The sequence below is a fragment of the Leopardus geoffroyi genome, chromosome D2 (genome assembly GCF_018350155.1).
Source record: "Leopardus geoffroyi isolate Oge1 chromosome D2, O.geoffroyi_Oge1_pat1.0, whole genome shotgun sequence".
Lineage (NCBI taxonomy): Eukaryota > Metazoa > Chordata > Mammalia > Carnivora > Felidae > Leopardus > Leopardus geoffroyi.
Window position 1 is genome coordinate 62540741 of NC_059334.1, and position 19439 is coordinate 62560179.

Below are 19439 nucleotides of genomic sequence, written 5' to 3' on the forward strand. Positions count from 1 at the left end.
CTATGGGTTTACCTGTTCTAGACACTCCTTATAAGTGGAATCATACGACAAGTGGTCTCTTGTATCTGGCGTCTTTCACTTAGCATACTGTTGTCAAGGCTCATCCATGTAGTATGTGTCAGAACTTCATTCCTTTGTGTGGCTGAATAACACTCTATCGTATGCATATACATTTGTTTATCCATTCATCACTTGATGGACATTTGGGTTGCTTTTCACTTCTTGGTTATTAGGAATAATAATAGTTTTGTCAACATTGACATCGACATTTTTGAATGGACATGTACTCAAATCTCTTAAGTTCAAGTACTTTAAAATCACCTAATAGTATTAAACAATACATGACACATGGTAATTTAAATGATACATAATTAAAGTGATTTATTCATTAAGTCAGGTTTTCTAAGAGCAGCCAACCGATTCCCTCACAGTAATTCAGATGTCATTCAGAACACTGAATGATTTAAATAGATTTAAATAGAATAGCGCTATTTCCCGATTTTTCACTAATTTACATAAACTCTTCACCAAAGCAGTGTGAATTAATGACACATCACATTACTATTTAAAAAAACTATGATGTGGTCCTCAACATTCTTCTCTTCATTTTCCAAGATGAAAGCCTATCGCTTTAATTTGCCATACAGGGAAAGACTTTGGTCTCTTCAGGAATTTGGGGTCTGATTTAGAATTCTTGTGGGCACAGCCTTGTGTGCTGTGACTTACCTGTTTGGGTTTACTTAATAAAACTTTAATAAAAATAGGCTGTATTTAAAAAAAATTCTGTACCATATAAAAAGTCACTTCTGTGGGAGTTTGGGCTTGCCTTTAGAGTAGACTGTCACGCAAATAAGAATCTGACTACAGGTTTCTTCATCCGTGGGCACCATTTCCCTTTGGGACGGTCCCCCTCTCCTCCCAGCACCTGCTGCCAGCTTCGTCTCCGTCTTTCTGAGTCTGCCCGAATGCATCACATTGATCTAGTAAGGAAACAATGAGGTGCTTCTTTGGGGAACTGCTGTCGAGGCCACTTGTAGAGAAGAAACCACACAAATAAGAAGTGTGGATGCTTTCTCCAGTGGAAAATTACAAGTTTGCTTGGTTTCAATCCTTGGCACACAGTCTCGGGTTCCCCATCACTGAATAGACTTCTTTCCACTTGGCTTTCTCTCGGCCAGTGTCCTGGCACACTATCAGAGGGGAAAATAATTAGAAAGAAGTGTCTTTTAAGGATGAGAAGCACGGGTAGCTTACCAGATGGAGAGAATCATGGAGCTTCAAACAAACCCTTAACCAGACAGTAGCACTATTTGTCTTCTTGCTTATATAAACTATATGCAGTGTTCGTGCCTCCTGGATCGTGCACACTGTGAGAGCCAGGATGTTTGCTGGGTTTCCCTCTTCTTCCGGGGAACCCTCTAGTGCCTCTTCAGTGCAGGAGCAGTGACCCAACTGTAGTTAGCCCCAGAGAACTTTCTAAGGGCTTCCCTCATCTTCTCTGAGTTCTTATGTTGCTGTGGGATATAAGGTCTATCTGATTCCCGGTTCACTTGTGATTCAGGTGAGTGTGGGGTGGGGAGTGAGAGAGAGCTTTATTATTTTTGTAGAAATGACACTTGCTAATTGTAAAAATATCAAATGTAGATATGTGGTTAAAAAGCATCTGTCTCACCCTTTTGGAGGTTAACAATGGGTCACTTTGGTTTTTCCAGGGATCTCTGCTTGATATGTATAACTATTCACGCAGCATTTCTCAAATAGACTTGAGAACATGATGTTAATTTGTGCTCCACAAGAAGCTGACTGTGAGACAAGGACTGGAGAGGAAGCAGTTCATTTGGGAGGTGCAGCAAATAGTAAGGGGGCGTGGGGAAGACAGGGAGGGCAAGGCAGGCAATTAAGGGTGGCTATCAAGTTAGCTGCTTCTGTGGGTGGATGGAGATTAATCCCACAGAGAAACTCTAGAAAATGGTGTAGAACACGTGCCTCAGAGATCTCATTTGAAGAGCAAGGGAGCTGGATGAGGCTGCTCCCAGTGGGTTTAATTCTAAACACTTCCAGCCTGAACAGCCTTCCAAGACATTGGAGAAAGCCCCCCTCCCCCGCCCCGCCCTGCCCCACCCCAGGAAAGAAAGGAAATATTTGCAGGTAGAGGGCAGCCAGACACGTACACAGGAGTGGTATTGCCAGGCACTGCTCCAGGTGCAGAGGACAGAGCAGGAAACAAAACAGAGAAAGAGTCCTGCCTTCATGGAGCATTTCTGCTGTTAGGGAGACAGATCATAAACAAAGCAAGTGAGAAACATGGCACGTGTTACATGGTGACAAGTACCACGGAGAAGGAGAAGTACTGAAGAGTCCTGGGAAGGAGGGAGAAGGGGCTGGTTGTGATTAGCAAATGAGGGGTCAAGGACAGGCCCAAGGGAGAAGGGGACACCCAAGCAAAGACCTAAAGGAGGGGAGGGGGGAAGGCCATCACATGGTTATCTGGGTGAGGAACATTCCAGGCAGAAGAAACAAGCACAGCGGCCCTAAGGCAGGAATGTCCCTGGGGTGTGAGGAACAGTGAGGCAGGCCTCTGAAGCTGAGCAGGGTGGGTGCAGGGGGGAAGGGGAGGGAGGAATTCGGAGAGGAGGCCAGGCAGAGCAGCTCCTTGTTGATACTGGGATGCCCTGAGGTCCTACCTGGAGTGAGACCAACAGAGTCACGGGAGAGCTGAAGCAGAGGAGGACAGAATCTGGCTTCAGTTTTAACAGATGGCTCTGGCTGCTGTGTGCTAAGTGAACTAAAGGGGGGCCGGGGCGGAAGCAGGGAGTCGAGTCAGGAGGCACCTGCAATGCTCCAAGTGGTAGCAGTGGAGCCGTGAGGAGCAGATTCTAGAAATACCTTGAAGGTAGTGCCAAGGTAACTGGTAGGCAGGTTGGAGGTGGAATGTGAGAGAAAGAGAAAAAGTCAACGGGTTTGGCCTAGGCAACTGGAAAGATGGGGCTGCTTTTGTGAATCAGGCAAAACTTCAGAAGGAACAAGCTTCAGTCAGGGATGATCAGGCGCCTGGCTTTGGGCAGGGGTTTGTGACAGCTGTTAGACACCTCAGTGGGGATGTCAACAGGAAGCTGAATGCAGGGGTCTGGAGTTCAGAAGAGGTCTTAACTGGATGTAAATTGGAGAGCCTGTCAGCATATGGATGTTCTGAGCCACACGACTGCTTCACATCTCCAAGGGGGCAAGCTGCACAGGAATGAGCTCTGGGACTGAACCCTGAGCCCCCGGGGACATGGAAGACCATGAAAAGGAGACTGAGAAAGAGCACCCAGAGTGTGGTGTCCTGAAAGCCAAGTGCAGAAAGTATTTTGGGCGGCGGGGGGGGGGGGGGGGGGGGGTGGGGAGGGGGGCCCGGGAGTGATCAACTATATGTACGTGCATACATATGCCACATTTATGCAGATGTACAGACATACACATATGGGTCAATGGTAGTATACTCTGTAAACAGACCTGTACCTCGGTTTTCTTGGGAAGAGTGCTCCACGGCAAAAGGATCTGTCTACTCCATCATTTAATGGCTGCATAGTGTTTCACTGTGTACACGTATCATAATTAACTTTTTCCTACGGATATTTTTCCCAGTTGTAGAACTCTGAATTACACAGCAATGGGAATCTTGTGTGTTCATCCTTTCACACCTGTGCGATCATCTCCTTGGGATAAATCCTGGAAATGTGCTGCTGGTTCAGACTCCTTCCTGGGCAGCCCTGATAATCTGAGATGTATTCAATACAGAACATCCGCTGCTATCAGGAAGAACTGCTGGGATGTTATTCCAGGCAGACCCCGTTCTATGGGAAGCTTCTGAATGCACAGAGGACACAGGGCAGCCATCTGGGTAAACGGCTGTTAGAAATATGGCAGGTGTTTGGGTCAAGTCAGAAAGTCCACAACAGGAAGCAATCTGTTGGTCCTAGCCCTCAGCCTGACATGTGAGACTGCAGCCAACTTGTGAGTATTAAAACCACTGCATTTCCACATAGAGCAGAACGACTCTGGAGGCCTGCGGGCTCTGCAGCAGAGCCACTAAGAGCTTGTTACGTCAAGAGCAAAGGCAGCAGACGAAGGCAGATGTGCCTCTTTGAAACGACTGTAATTAACTCCAAATCTTTCCTGACACTTCATTTTTTTTTGCTGGCTGCGTCTGTCGATTTGTCATTTAGCTGTTAGAACAAGCCTGCTACATACCTCAGATTCCACCACCTGTCTGGGCACAAACAGAGTGTTCGTCTGGATGGTGTCGGGACGCCTTGTGCGTTCAACAGTAACCTTGAGAGTAACATCTACCAGCCAGGCATTTGGCTGAGAGCCTCTAAGGACTTCAGGGTGTTAAAGGACAATGTATTTAGCCACATATGTCCTCAAAGTGTTAAGGAAATGTACTGAGACATCTTTTGATTCAGAAGGAAAGTAAGGAAAATGACCAACACAGAGCCATGCCTTAGATCCATTTATTCCCGTCTCTGGGTGGGTCTGTAAACACCATTCATCCGAGGGCTCAGGACCCACCACTGGTACTTGACCCTTGGCAATCATAGGTGAGTGATACTCATCCAAGAATAAGTCCCCTACATTAGGTTCTTAACCACTGGGAGAGGCCTACAAGAATGTAGCTGATGGTCTGAAGTTCGAGAAGGTTTTAGATCTGTGTGCTCTGGCTATACGCTCTTCAGTTCACTTTACCACGTGACATTCCTTTACCCTGATAGGGCCTCAAGCCACATGTACCCCGCTTCAGCCGCCAACACTGTTTCCTCCCCTTCTGCTCCAAGAGCAACGCCCGGTCCAGTCAGGAGGTCGACAGGACAGGTTTCCCTCTATGTCACGGCGGAGACAGAAGTGACTTTATCCCAAGGATACAGCAGCGAGAGGGCAGCCTACAGAATTTATGCCCAATTGTATTCCTTAAATGACTATATTTCATAGTTTCTTAGGAGGTAACTGCCACCAGACCTATCAGCCTCTGTGTGATGTTTAAAATCAGAGCCTGGGAGTGATTGCCGCCCGGTCTTCCTCTTCCTCGGCCCGGCTCCGCCCACGCCATCTGCCGGCGGCTCCTCAGAAGGCTGTGTAGTAGTGCTCCATGGTGCTGATGATGTCACTCTGGTCCTCCAGGAGCTCCAGCACTTGCTGCAGCACAGCTTCGCTCAGGCGCGGGCTGACGCTCAGGCGAGCACAGGCCAAGATGTGCTGGAAGTGGCAGCCCTTCTCTATGTCTGCAGGAAAAAGGCAGTTGGCTAAGCTTGGCACACCTGTCACACCCTCCTCCCGCTCCTCCGTCCTCCCCCTCTGAGTTGAAGTCCTTTTCCACGGATCCTGAGTCAGAACCTGCATTTTAACAAGATCCGCACGCACACTAGGGTTGGAGCTGTACGGGTTTAGATTATCAGCAAAAACAAAACAAAAACCCTGTTCTTGGGCCCCTAACTTCACGACGGTGACGTGGACCCATTGCTCAGCTCAGGCCTTCAACCTTCAACGATTCCTCATCAATCACCTGTTATCCAGAACCTAATGGATTTTTAGTGTTTGCTCATCTTTTTTCTCTAGTGCAATTTTTTGCCGACCCCCCCCCCCCCAGCTTCCCAGGTGGGAGCCCTCTTGAGACTGACAGGAGAGCTGGCTTACAGCAAGCAGCCTCTGTATTCTTTCCCTGCCTGCTGGAGATCACAGGTAAGCAATACTCATCCTGACTGATGCTACATCATGGTCTGTTCTCTTTCTTCTTTGCCTAGGCTTCCAAGCAGTCCTGTCTATGATGGTTGTGTTCTAGTAATCCCTCACCCTCCGCCCCCAAAAAATCCAAGACCATTTTGTACACCAGGAAAAAAGTTCGGGGTTAGGAGCCTCTTTCCTATTTGAAACCAATAATTTAGAGTAGTGGAATGCACGGTGAAGTTGTGACCATTAGAGGATCCCGAAATCAACTTAACGGGTTGTGATTGAGAGACGGGTATAGGAAATTATAAAATGTACTGCATTATAGCATATGTATTATTTTGTGAAACTTTATACTAAATATATAATATGTATATTATATGTATATATACACACATATTATAGCTTTGTGTGTGTGTGTGTGTGTGTGTGTGTGTGTATAATGTACTAGGTCATGATGTAAAATGCATTTGTAATTCTGAGTCAAAGTCAAACCCCATTATCGAAAACAAACTTTCCCCAGATTCACTTAATGCCCCGTGCGGGGACAGGCTTGGCCTCTCACTGTTGTGTCCCCAGCATCTGGCACACAAGCTGCTCCATATGGTCACTGAATGTTGTTTTCAGAGAACAAAATGCTTTAGGCTCCAGGAAGGTGATTAAAGAGGTATCATAGTGTTGGGCAAAGGCATGGTTTGGGAGTTGGCACACCTCTATGGCCTTGGGCAACTCATAGCATCTGAACCCATTTTCTCACCAACAGGGAGAGGAACTAAGAAGGGGGTGAGGAAACCTCTGAGGTCCTTTGTAGCTCTACAGGAATTTCACAAGCGGTGCCCCTGAACTAACAAAGACTTGCTAAATTCTGACCTCTAGTGGCTCTGTCAACTCATTACTTCTCCCAGTTGGGGTTACTGTTGAAAAATTTGCCACCTTTCACTGCTTTCCAGGCTGTTTCTTCAACATTCATTTGCTAAAGATTTCTGGAACATCTACTATGTGTGTAGTGCTAAGCAAGGAAGAGCAAGTGGTAGATGGAGAGCTGACTCCGGAGTCCAGCAGACCCGAACTCAAGTCCTGGCTCTGTCTGGGGCAGAGTGGTTCATTATTCTGGGTCTGTCTCCTCACCTGTAAGATGGGAAGAAAAATCACCTACTTCCTCAGTGGTTGTGGGAATGAAAGGAGACCTGTGGCAGGTGCTTCCTACACAGGAATTACTAGGACTCAGTCATCATCTCCATGACCTATGAAGATGCACATAACCTAGTCCCTGCTCTAAACCTGATGCTTCAGCTCTTCCTGAGAAGGGTGATGATGGAGGGTGGAAAGTGGGCCTGTACACAGCAGAGAGGAAGCACTAGGAACTTCACCACTTCTTGGATTTTAATCTATCTTTGCAGGGCCTGGATGCCCAAGCTCAGGGCTCAAGAGGACTTATAGAGACACGTGGGGCCATAAGCAGTGATGTTGACTGCCCTGCAGGCCTTAAACTATTTCTTTAGAAGGGCCATGCTGCTGTCTGGGTGTTGTCTGGGAAGGCTGCTCACAAAGTGACCTTCAAGTCACATGGGGAGAAGGACTGGTATTAGTTTTTCTTTAAGTGTCTGGCAGAATTCACCAGTAAAGCCATCAGGTCCAGAACTTTACTTTGTTGGTAGACTTTTAGTTACTGATTCAATCTCCTTACTAGTCATAGGTCCACTCCAATTTCCTATTTCTGTGTGATTTAGTCTTGGTAGGTTTTGTTTCCAGGAACCTGTCCATTTCATCTGGTTATCCAGTTTGTTAGCGTGCAACTATTCACGGTACTCTCTTACAATCCTTTTTATTTCTGTAGAACCAATATTAATGTCATTTTCATTTTCTGATTTTACCAATTTGAGTCTTTTCTCTTTCTTCTTAGTCCCTCCAGCTAAAGGTTTGGTAATTTTGTTGTTCTTTTTAAACAACCAACTTTTGGTTTCACTATTTCTCTATTTATCTTTGCTCTAATTATCATTATTTCCTTTCTTCTGCTAGCTTTCAGTTTAGTCTGTTCTTTTTCTAGTTCCTTAGTTAGAAGTTGGGTTTTGATTTGAGATCCCTCTTGTTTTTTAAGTGTTTGTAGCTATAAGGTTCCCCTTAGCAATGCATCTCGTAAATTTGGTGTGTTTTCATTTTCATTCATCGCTAGCAATTTTCTAATTTCCCTTGTGATTTCTTCTTTGATCTACTAGTTAAGAGTGCTGTTTAGTTTCCACAAATTTGTTAAATTTTCCAGTTTTGTCATTGACTTCTAAGTTCATCACACTGTGCTCAGAGAAGATACTTTGTATGGTATCTTTTTAAAATCTACTGAGACTTAACTAGTGGCCTAACATATGGTCTATTGTGGAAAATGTCCCATGTACACTTGAGAAGAATGTCTACTCTATTGTTGGATAGGGTGCTTTGTGTATGTCTATTAGATATATTTGATTTCTTGTGGTGTTTAGGTCCTCTTTTTCCTTACTTATCCTGTCTGCTTGTTCTATCCATTATTAAGAGGAGGGTACCGAAGTCTCCAACTATTATTGTACAACTGTTTATTTCTCCTTTCAATTTAATCAACTTTGCTCAATATATTTTGATGGCCTGTCATTAGATACATAAATGTTTATAATTGCTGTATCTTCTTGCTGTACTGAACCTTTTAATTATATATAATGTCCTTCTTTGCCTCTTGTAAACTTTTTGGTTTTGATGTTAGTACAGCCATCCCTGCTCTCTGTTGGTTACTTTTATTTGCATAGGATATCTTTTTCCAGCCTTTCATTTTTTTTTTCAACATTTATTTTTGAAAGACAGAGACAGACAAACATGAGTAGGGGAGGGGGAGAGAGAGAAAGAGAGGGAGACACGGAATCCAAAGCAGGCTCCAGGCTCTGAGTTGTTAGCACAGAGCCTGATACAGGACTCAAACCCCCAAACTGTGAGATCATGACCTGAGCCAAAGTCAGATGCTTAACCGACTGAGCCACCCAGGTGCCCCACAGCCTTTTCAATCCATTTGTGTTTTTGGATCTAAAATGAGTCTCTTGTAGACAGCATACAGTTGGATCATGGTTTTGTTTTTAAATCCATTCTGCTAATCTGTCTTTTGAGTGGAAAGTTAAATCCATTTAGGTTTAAACTACTGTCCTGCTTGTGGGTGGGGGGAGGACTTACTTTTGTCATTTTGCTATTTGTTTTCTAAATGCCTTATAGCTTTTTGTCCTTCATTTCCTGCATTACTGAATTCTTTTGTATTTAGCTGATTTTTAAAAATTTTTAATGTTTATTTATTTATTTGGAGAGAAAGAGAGAGCATGAGCAGGATAGGGATAGACAGAGAGGGAGAGTCGGAATCCCAAGCAGGCTCTGTACCATCAGCGCAGAGTTCAATGTGGGGCTTGAACTCATGAACCGCGAGATCATGACTTGAGCCTAAACCAAGAGTTGGATGCTTAACCAACTGAGCCACCCAGGCATCCCGAGGTGATTTTTTTGAACAAAAAGTTTAAATTCCTTTCTCATTTCCTTTTGTCCATATTCTATAGCTATTTTCTTCATGGTTACCATGGGGATTACATTTTGCATCCTAATTTGAATTTATTCCAATTTAACTTCAACACAGAAAAATTCTGCTCCTTTGCAGCTCTATCCCTGCCTTTGTTTCAGTTTTTGTCACAAAATCACATCTCTATGTACTATGTGCCCAAAAACATAAACTAAGTATTCTTCTAAATTCATTAGTCTCTTAAATTGTATAGAAAACAAAATGAGGAATTAAAAACCAAAGTTACAAGAAGGTAAGTAGACTAATCATTGTTTTTAATAATGTATTAGCCTCTTAAATCATACAGAAATCAAAAAGTGAAGTTATAAACCACTGTTACAATAATACTAGCTTTTATAACTGCCCACGTATTTACCTTTATTGAGATACTTCTCCATATGGCTTTCAGTTACTGTCTAGTGTCCTTTCATTTCACCCTGTCAGATGCCCTTGAGCATTTCTTGCAGAGCAGGTCTAGTGGTAACAAAGACTTTTGTTTATCTTAGAATGTCTTAATTTCTCCCTCACTTTTGAAGGACAGTTTTGCTTGACTGACCTTTCTTTTTTTTTTTTTACTTTCCACTTAGGACTTTGAATGTATCAACCCACTACCTTCTGGCCTCCAAAGTTTCTGATTAGAAATCTGCAAATATTACCGACGAGCCCCTGTGACAAGCTGCTTCTCTCTTGTTGCTTTCAAGATTCTCTATTTGTCTTTGCCTTTCAAAAGTTTGATTATGATATGTTTTGGTGTGGGTCTCTCTGAGTTCATCTTACTTGGGAGTTCACTGAGCTTCTTGGATGTTTGTATGTATGTCTTTCATCAAATTAAGGATGTTTTCAGCCACTATTTCTTCAAATATTCTCTCTCTTCTCCTTCTGGGACTCCCACAATACATGTTGGCCTACTCGATGGTGTCCCGAAAGTCTCTCAAGCTCTGCTCTCTTTTCTTTAACTCCAAATTTGTTGACTCTTCTGCTTTTGAATCTCTATAGTGAAGTCTTCATTTCAGTTATTGTACTTTCCAGCTCCAGAATTTCTTTCTGGTTTCTTCCTAGGTTTTCTATTTCCTTACTTAGATTTCCATCTTGTTTATCAACCATTTTCTTGACCTTCTCCATCTCTCTCTTTAGTTCCTTGAACATCTTTAGGCCAGTTGTTTTAGACTTTTGTCTAGCATATCTGCCATCACGGCTTTTTCAGGGACAGTTTCTGTTGATTATTTTTTTGTTTTGAATGGGCTACATTTTCCTATTTTTTTGTGTATGCCTTGTGATTTTTAGTTGAAAACTGGACATCTGAATTCAATAATGTGGTAACTCTGGAGGGCAGATTCTCCCCCTTCCCCTAGGATTTGCTGGGTCTTACTATTTATTTAAGTTGTTAAAAGATTTTATTAAAAAAAAATTTTTTTTAATGTTTATTTTTGAGACAGGGGGAGAGAGAGCATGAACGAGGGAGGGTCAGAGAGAGAGGGAGACACAGAATCTGAAGCAGGATCCAGGCTCTGAGCTGTCAGCACAGAGCCCGACGCGGGGCTCAAACTCACAGACTGTGAGATCATGACCTGAGCCGAAGTCGGCCACTTAACCGACTGAGCCACCCAGGCACCCCAAAAGATTTTATTTGTAAATAATCTCTACACCCAATGTGGGGTGCAAACACCCAACCCTGGGATCAAGAGTCACACTCTCCTCTGACTGAGCCAGCCAGGCACCCCCGTTTTTTGTTATTTTTTAAAATTATAGGCTGTCTCTATGTCAAGGATCAGCCTCAGGTATAAACTTAAGGTCGTCTCAGGTCTTTTTCTGAGCCTGTATCTTTCCCTGGGCATGTATAATCGCTTTCTGATTTTTCCCATATATGCAGTTGCTTTTTAATGCCCTAGTCTTTCTTTTCTGGCTCCCAAAAGGGGAAAAAAGAAAAGTGAAGAGGGGGAGGGGAAGGCACCATCCCTTTAAGTCCTTCGGAAGTCACTTCAGCTTTTGGGGGAAGGGCTTGCGACAATGGGAGGAAGAGGAAGTGCAACAATGCAACAAATTGCATTTGTCTGCAACTCTGTGATCAGAAGCAACAATCAGCAAACAGCACAGATCCCTGATATTTGGAGGACCTGTTCCTTTTTGCCCACCTAGGCTCCTGCAAACTCTGTGCAAGCTATTCCAAGATCATGTACACAGATGCCTGCCATATGGCTGGGGGAAATGGTACTGACTAAGAGCTGAAAATTGACTGATGTTATCCCCAGTTTATTCTCCAAGCCTTCTCCTGGAAGTTGTAAGCCTTCAATAGACTCCAGAGTTCCAAAACAGTTACATTAGACAGGTGCAATTGTTGTCTAAGTGAAGAGATAGATTGCTGGTGCTTCCTATTCCACCATCTTCCTAACAGTTTCATAAAACAGTAATTTACTTAATCTTCAAAACAACCCATCATGAGGATACTTATTATTATCCCTATTTTGCATAGAAAGAAAGTGAGGCAAAGTTTTGTCAACATAGCACTGGAAGTCCAAGCCACAGTAATCAGAAAAGAAAATGACATAAAAGACATCGAAAATGGCAAGAAAGAAATAAAACTGTCATGATTTGCAGATGACATGATACTATATATAGAAAACCCTAAAGACTCACCCCAAAACCATTAGAACTAATAAATGAATTCAGTAAAGTTGTAAGACACAAAATTAATACACAGAAATTGGATGCATTTCTACACACTGAAAATGAACTATCAGAAATAGAAATCATGAAAACAATCCCATTTATAACTGCATCAAAAAGAATTAAATACCTAAGAATAAACTTAACCAAAGAGTGTGAAAGATCTGTACTCTAAAAACTATAAGACACCGATGAAACAAACTGAAGATAACACAAATAGATGGCAAGATATTCTATGCTCATGGATTTGAAGAATTAATATTGCTAAAATGTCTATACTATCCAAAGCAAAACACAGATTCAATGCAGTCCTTATCAAAATATCAATAGCGTTTTTTAAAGAACTACAACAAGTAATACTAAAATCTATACAGAACCACAAAGGACCCCCAAAATAGCCAAAGCAATCTTGAGAAAGAACAAAGCTGGAGGGATCATCCCCTCAGATTTCAAACTATACTACAAGGCTGTAGTAATCAAAACAGTATGGTAGTAGTAAGAAACCAGATACATATTAATGGAACAGAATAGACTGCCCAGAGATAAGCCCATTTGTAGACAGTACCTTTTAATCTATGATAAAAAAGGCAAGAATATACAGTGGGAAAAAGACCGGCTCTTCAACAAATGGTGCTGGGAAAACTGGACAGCTACGTGCAAAAGAATGAAACTGGGCTACTTTCTTACACTACACACAAAAATAAGCTCATAATGGATTAAAGACCCAAATGTAAGCCCTGAAACCATAAAACTTCTGAAAGAAAACACAGGCTGTAAACTTCTGGATATCAGCCTTAGCAATATTTTTTTTGGATGTGTCTCCTCAAGCAAGGGAAACAAAAGCAAAAATAAACAGTTGGGACTACACTGAACTTTTAAAAAGCCTTTGCACAGAGAGGGGACCATCAAAAAACAAAAAGGCAACCTGCTGAATGGGAAATATATCACTGATATACATATATATCATCAGTGATATATATATCATTTCCAAATGATATATCTATAAGCGGTTAACATTAAAAATACATAAAGAATTCATACAACTCAACATCAGAAAGTAAATAATATGATTTAAAAAGAAGACCTGAATATACATTTTTACAAAGAAGACACATGGATGGCCAAAAGACCAGGAAAAGATGCTCAAGTCACTAATCATCAGGAAAGGCAAATCAAACCCACAATGAGCTATCGTTAGAATGGCCAGAATCAAAAAGCCAAGAAATAACAAGTACTGGCAAGGATGTGGAGAAAAGGGAACCCTCATGTACTGTTTGTGGGAATGTAAATTGGTGCAACCACTGTGGAAAACAGTATGGGGGTCAAAATATTAAACACAGAAATACCATATGATCCAGCAATTCCATTTCTGGGTATTTATCCGAGGAAAATGAAAATATGATATATGCAGCACCATATTCATTCCAGCATTATTTTTTTTTTTATTTCATTAATTTTTTAAAATGTTTATTTATTTTTGAGAGAGAGAGAGAGAGAGACACAGCACGAGCCAAGGAAGGCAGAGGCAGAGGGAGACACAGAATCTGAAGTAGGCTCCAGGCTCTGAGCTGTCAGCACAGAGTCCGGCGCATGGCTTGAACTCACAAACCATGAGAAAATGACCTGAGCTGAATTCGGACACAACCACCTGAGCCACCCAGGCACCCCTGCAGCATTATTTACAATAGCCAAGATATGGAAGCAACCTAAGTGTCCACTGATGGATGAATGGATAAGGAAGACGTGGTGTATATATACAATGGAACATGACTCAGCTATAAAAAAGAATGAGATCTTGCCATTTGCGACAACACGAATAGACTTAGGGGGTATTATGCTAAGTGAAGTAAGTCAAATAGAGAAAGACAAATACCATATGGTTTCACTTACATGTGGAATCTAAAAACCAAAACAAAGGGACAAACAAAACAAAACAGAAACGGACTCGTAAATATGGAGAACAACTGGTGATTGCCAGAGCAGAGGCGAGTGAGGGGATGGATGAAATAGGTGAAGGAGGTTAAGAGGTACAAACTTACAGTTATAAAATATAGAGTAAGTTAGGACTACAGTCAATAATATTTTAATAACTTCATATGGTGTCAGATGGTAACCAGACATCATGGTGATCATTTCGTAATGTATATAAATGTCAAATCACTAGGTCGTATACCTGAAACTAATATAATATTAGTGTTGTAGCTCAACCGTATTTAATTAAAAAAAAAAAAAGGAAACTGAGGCACAGATTTACCCAAGGTTACACAGCTACAAAGTGGTAGAGCTAGGATTCAAACTCTGGGCAAGTTCCAGAGCCCAGCTTTTCACAACTTTGCCATGCTGCCTGTCTTTACACAAGCCCAGTATCCGTGCTTTAGGGACCAAAAACAGGCTTCATGTTTATGGCCCCTTTCTTATTGTAAGTTTATCCATTACTGAAATACTCATAAACGACTAAAGATTTTGTATCCTACCAACCATCGTGATAAGGAACAAATGCTGTAGTTTGTACAAAAGGTAAGAAACACTAAAGGCCCAGTAGGAATGATTAAGTGTTTGAAGATCTATCTACATGTATAATGGGATACTGTGCCACTATTTAAAAGACTGAGGCACTGCTAAATGTGCTGTTGCTGAATGAACTCTAGAAGCCAAGGTTAGATTTAAGATACAGGGTGCGGAACACGCAGCATCATATGCTAACTTTTAACTTGTGTTGTTTTTGTTTTTGTTTTTTAAAGACACTGTACAAATATGTCCGTCAGTGTTTGCAACATCTCTAGAACAATATGCCTGAAACTAGTAACAACCACTGCATTTGGACTTGGGAACGTAAATCTTGAGGCTCAGTGTTTGGAGGCAGTCTGACTTTCCTGTGTGTACTTTGCACTGTTTGACTTTTTACCATGTCCATACATTATTATTCAGAATCTATATATATTTTCTATGTAAAAGGGTAATCATAGCAGGCTGCAAGGTAGTCCCCACGAGGTATTTTTGCTGGCATTCTCAGTTACTCCTGGGAGTAACTCCCAGGAGTTCAGCTCCTGGGAGTTTCCTAGTTCTGGGGACTGGCTTATAGCTTCGAGGCTCCCATACCCAGACTGAGTGTCACAGGATTTCCACCTTGATGCACACACTCACCAAGGCAGTAGCTGGTCTGTGGGTGAGAAGGGAATGTAAAACCTGCCACTTTTACAGAGTCTCAGGTCACAAGGCAGTTTGGTTCTCCTAAGAAATGAAGTGTGAATTCCTGTCATTTGCTTCACCAGGCACGGGGATTATTTCAATCCATCCTGTTCCTAGTGCAGACCAAAACAGGAATCTGGCCAGGTAGCCTAGGATGAGGATCAGTGCAGGAAGGTTATCTGGGGAGGGGCCTCTCATCTCTTCATGGTTGAGGAACTCCACATTTCACTGCTCTTCAAAGCTCCCTAAAGTGTGGACAGACAGGTTTTCCCCCAACTCAAGGATACTCGTCCTTGTTGCTCTGAATGATGTAAACATCGGCCAGAAACCTTGCATTAAAATAATAGACTGCTTTCAGTTTATTTTAAGATCTGTTGTCACACCATTCTGGGATCTGACATCATAGGTTCTTAAAGGCTAAATAGGGCTGCATACCACAAACACCAGGATTGGAGACCTGGTCCAGCTCCACCCGCTGACTCAGCCTGGAGTAGGGCCAGGCCCTGGGGATTTAGGGGCTGAAAGGGCTGGGGGTGGGTTTCTCTGGACAGAAAGAGGGCAGGCTGAGGAGACCTGCGGTCATTAACAAGTCTTTCCCCCTTCTCTGCCAGCCTCATTTGTTCACAGATGCCAATATTCGTTATTAGTATATGTTTGCAAAAGACAGACTTTGAAAAGTCATCTTGAAGTCTGATCAGTTTACACAGGACTTAAAGATAGGACTAGTGCTTTCTTCTCTAACTAGTGTGAAAATGGTAGTATCTGTTGTCAGACTATCTACAGTTTGAGTTTCTAACCACTAGGGGTTGACCTAACTCCACTAAAACCAACATTATTCTAAGCCATTTTCTTCTGCAAATTATCAGGTTCCAAGATGACTGAATGAGTGTAACTATAATGTCTAGAACCATGCTCCTGAAACTGAAAGTCTTTGTGTTAGAAGAGAGGAAACGGTCTCACTCCGAAGACAAGGTAGGATAAGAAATAAGACAAATTAGAGAGAATAAGACATAGAAGGTCAGAAACTCCTAGCCCAGTGGCTTACCTCACTGTATTGGAGTCACCTGAGATGCTCACCTGCCCAGCTCCTGTCCCACCCCCTAATGAATCAGAATCCCAGAGCTGGGACCCAAGCACTGTATGTTTAAAAAAGTTCCATGGTTGGGGCGCCTGGGTGGCTCAGCCAGTTAAGCGTCCAACTCTTGATTTTGGCTCAGGTCATCACCTTGAGGTTCATGGGATGGAGCCCCGAGTCGGGCTCTGTGCTGACAAAGCAGAGCCTGCTTGGGATTCTCTCCCTCCCTCTCTCTCTGCCCCTCTCCCACTTGTGTGCATGCTCCCCGTCTCTCTCTCAAAATAAAGAAACTTGAAAAAAAAAAGTATAAATGGAATCTTTTAAATATAATAATAAAAATAAAAATGACAATAAAAAACTCTATGGTTGAGTCTTATGAGCAGCAAAGGTCAGAACAACTGTGCGAGTCTAACACTCACTTTATAAAAGAAGAGACTGAGGCTCAGAGAAGGCAGGTGTCTTGACCAGTCATACTTTGAAGTCACTACTGGGGAAAGCCCCAGGTTTCCTGACTCTCCATCCCAGGTGCTCTCTGGGAGGGAACAACCCCCTCCAGGGCATCAGGGCACCACATACATGTATATTACCCCACTTACGATTTGGTTTCTGACAGTCTTCTTGAATGATATGGTGTATTTTTCTGTGCAGTTCTTTGTCCTCTCTGGTTACCTAAACAGGAAAACCAGGAGAGAAAGCATTCTTAAGCAATAAAGTGGTTGTGTCATCTCGATTCCCAGATTAGTTTTTAGGATAGTTTCTAAAAATTTCCTAATAATCACAAAATAATCCCATCCCTATACCAAAAACCAACAATGTGGTTTTTGATAACTTGGCCTATTATGAAACCAGCTCTGTCCCTAAGCAGCTCAAGGCTCTGTAGTTGGTGCAGAGGCATACTCCCTTGGAAGGTAGTTTACTGGGGCCATGATGTCAAGAAAACCTGAAATTCTACACTTTTTTTTAATGTTTATTTTTGAGAGAGAGACACAGGGAGAGACAAAGAGAGAGAGCGAGGATGAGTGGGGGAGGGGCAGAGAGAGAGGGAGACACAGAATCCAAAGCTGGCTCCAGGCCCTGAGCTGTCAGCATAGAGCCCGACATAGGGCTCAAACCCACAAACAGTGAGATCATGACCTGAGCCGAAGTTGGACACTCAACTGACTGAGCCACCCAGGCGCCCCTGAAATTCTACACTTTTAAGGAGCAATTTTCTTCCCAAATACTTTTAACACATTCTTGATGTTTCTCACTTGTTTTTATATTGAAAGAGACACACAAGTAATCAAAGTCTGATCTCCAACCCGGACTCCTTCCTCTGGGAATGACACAAGTCTCCTGTCTCATTAATTTTCTTCTTACTCCCAACCACAAAGGAAAACAAATGAAATTAAAACCGTAAGGAAAGGCTAGCAAGAGAGTAAATCTAGCCCATCCCTTGAAACACTTTGTCTTAAAGGCAAAAATAACGAAGCTCCTTTCTCAACCAGCTCAAGTAAGAGGGAAGCAGTAACCAAATGGGTTTCATCTTCCTTCCATAGTAAATCTAAAAACCAAAAAGAAAAAAAAAAAAAAAGAGAGAAAGAGGAAGGAAGGAAAAGAGGAAGAAAGGAATAAACAAAAAAATCATGCAAATACATACACGTATGAGGAATTGTCGAACTAGACTTACAAAATGATCAGATTTTAGAACGACCAGATTTTAGAATGAATGGGGATACTGACAACGCCTGCCTTCTCTTGACTCACAAGGTTAGTGTGAAGAGCAAATAAGGTAATGGGGGTGAGAGCTGTTGAAAGCAGGAAACTACCAAACAAACAGAAATATCTACATCACAGTGATAACTATTTCCCTGAGGCAAGGCCCTCAGGAAAACAGAAACCTCTAGGACAGGCGAGGAGGTGGAAGGGGAGGAGTGAAGTCAGAGAAGGCGGATGGGTCTGCTGAGGAAAAGAGCCATTATTGCTCCATCACCCCATTCCAGTTCACACTGATTCACAGGAGGAAGTGCCCTAGCCCTGCCACACCTCAGTCCTGGCCTGCTGCCTGTAGTCATGTAGCTGCTTTCTGCAGACACAGAAGGCCAACTCTGGAGCCTCCCGGGGGAGGGGGAGGAGGGGATGGGATGTGGGGGGAGGCATGTTGAGGTGAGCTGCCTAGCATGGGATTCTCCAACCCTACTAGGCCTTTCCATGCCAGGAGGAGGTGGTCTGCACCCACCTTACAAAGATCAGAATACCCTTTTCAAAGGTTACTCAGGGGCACCTGTCTGGCTCAGTTGATAGAGCATGACTCTTGATCTCAGGGTTGTGAGTTCAAGCCCTACCCTGGATGGTAGAAATTACTTAAAAAAATTTTTTTTTAAAGTTGCTCAAATAGTATTTAAATATATCTTAATTGGGGCACCTGGGTGGCTCGGTCGGTTAAGCGTCCGACTCTTGATTTCGGCTCAGGTTATAATCTCACGGTTTGTGAGATCGAGCCCCTCAGGGGGCTCTGTGTTGACAGTGCAAACCTGCTTGGGATTCTCTCTCTCCCTCTCTCTGCCCTTCCCCCTTGCTTGCATTCTCTCTCTCTTTCCCTCTGGAAATAAATGAATAAACTTAAAAAAAAATTTTTTTTTAAATAAAATGTATCTTAATTAAAAAAAAAAAGCTCTCTAAAGTGGGGAAATAACTAGAGTAAATCAACATCATGAAAATGTCCTATTAAGGAAAGCTTCCCCTCAAGAATCACGTCTGTAAATACAGAGACTTCTAGGAGTCCTCACAATTTCGAACTGCCTCTAGAATTGCTCATGACTGAAGCCACATCTACACTACTAGCAACAGTCATGAGGAAGCCTGTTTTTACTGAAAGCTTGGCTCCTTCAATTACTAAAGGTAGGCAGTGAGAGGTGAACCTTTAACTCTGGAGGTTATGAGGCAAGCAAGCGCTTGTAGCCCTGGTGGGAATGTCAATTAGTAGAGCCTTCTAGCAGGCCAATCAGACTGTGTTGACCAAATGCTTAAGGTACTTGCCCTTTGCTCCAGCAATTCCTCATTAAGAGCGAATCTTACCAAAATGCTTACATGAATTCACAAAGAGAGTTATGCAAAAATAGCAATAGCAACACTATCTGTGAGAGCAAAAGTTAGAATCAACATAAATGTCCATCAGAAAGAAGTGGCTAAAAGTGTATGGCAAGTACCCAGAATATGGAATACCACGCAAGGTCAAAAAGATTGAGGAAGATTTAGAAGTACTAACATGGA

General features: G+C 42.6%; 1 protein-coding gene across 11 annotated transcripts in view; it reads right to left on the reverse strand.

The window, feature by feature from the left end:
• Nucleotides 1-4480: 4480 nt before the first annotated feature.
• The window catches only part of STN1 (STN1 subunit of CST complex), a 46060-nt gene continuing 31101 nt past the window's right edge, over nt 4481-19439 (reverse strand). For all 11 annotated transcript variants that reach the window (XM_045438801.1, XM_045438795.1, XM_045438796.1 and 8 more), the window contains 2 exons: nt 16784-16856; nt 4481-5261 (listed from right to left, as the gene is read on the reverse strand). In XM_045438801.1, the coding sequence (XP_045294757.1) occupies nt 5104-5261; nt 16784-16856 (231 nt within the window). In that variant the 3' untranslated portion in view covers nt 4481-5103. The remainder of the gene's footprint in view (nt 5262-16783; nt 16857-19439) is intronic.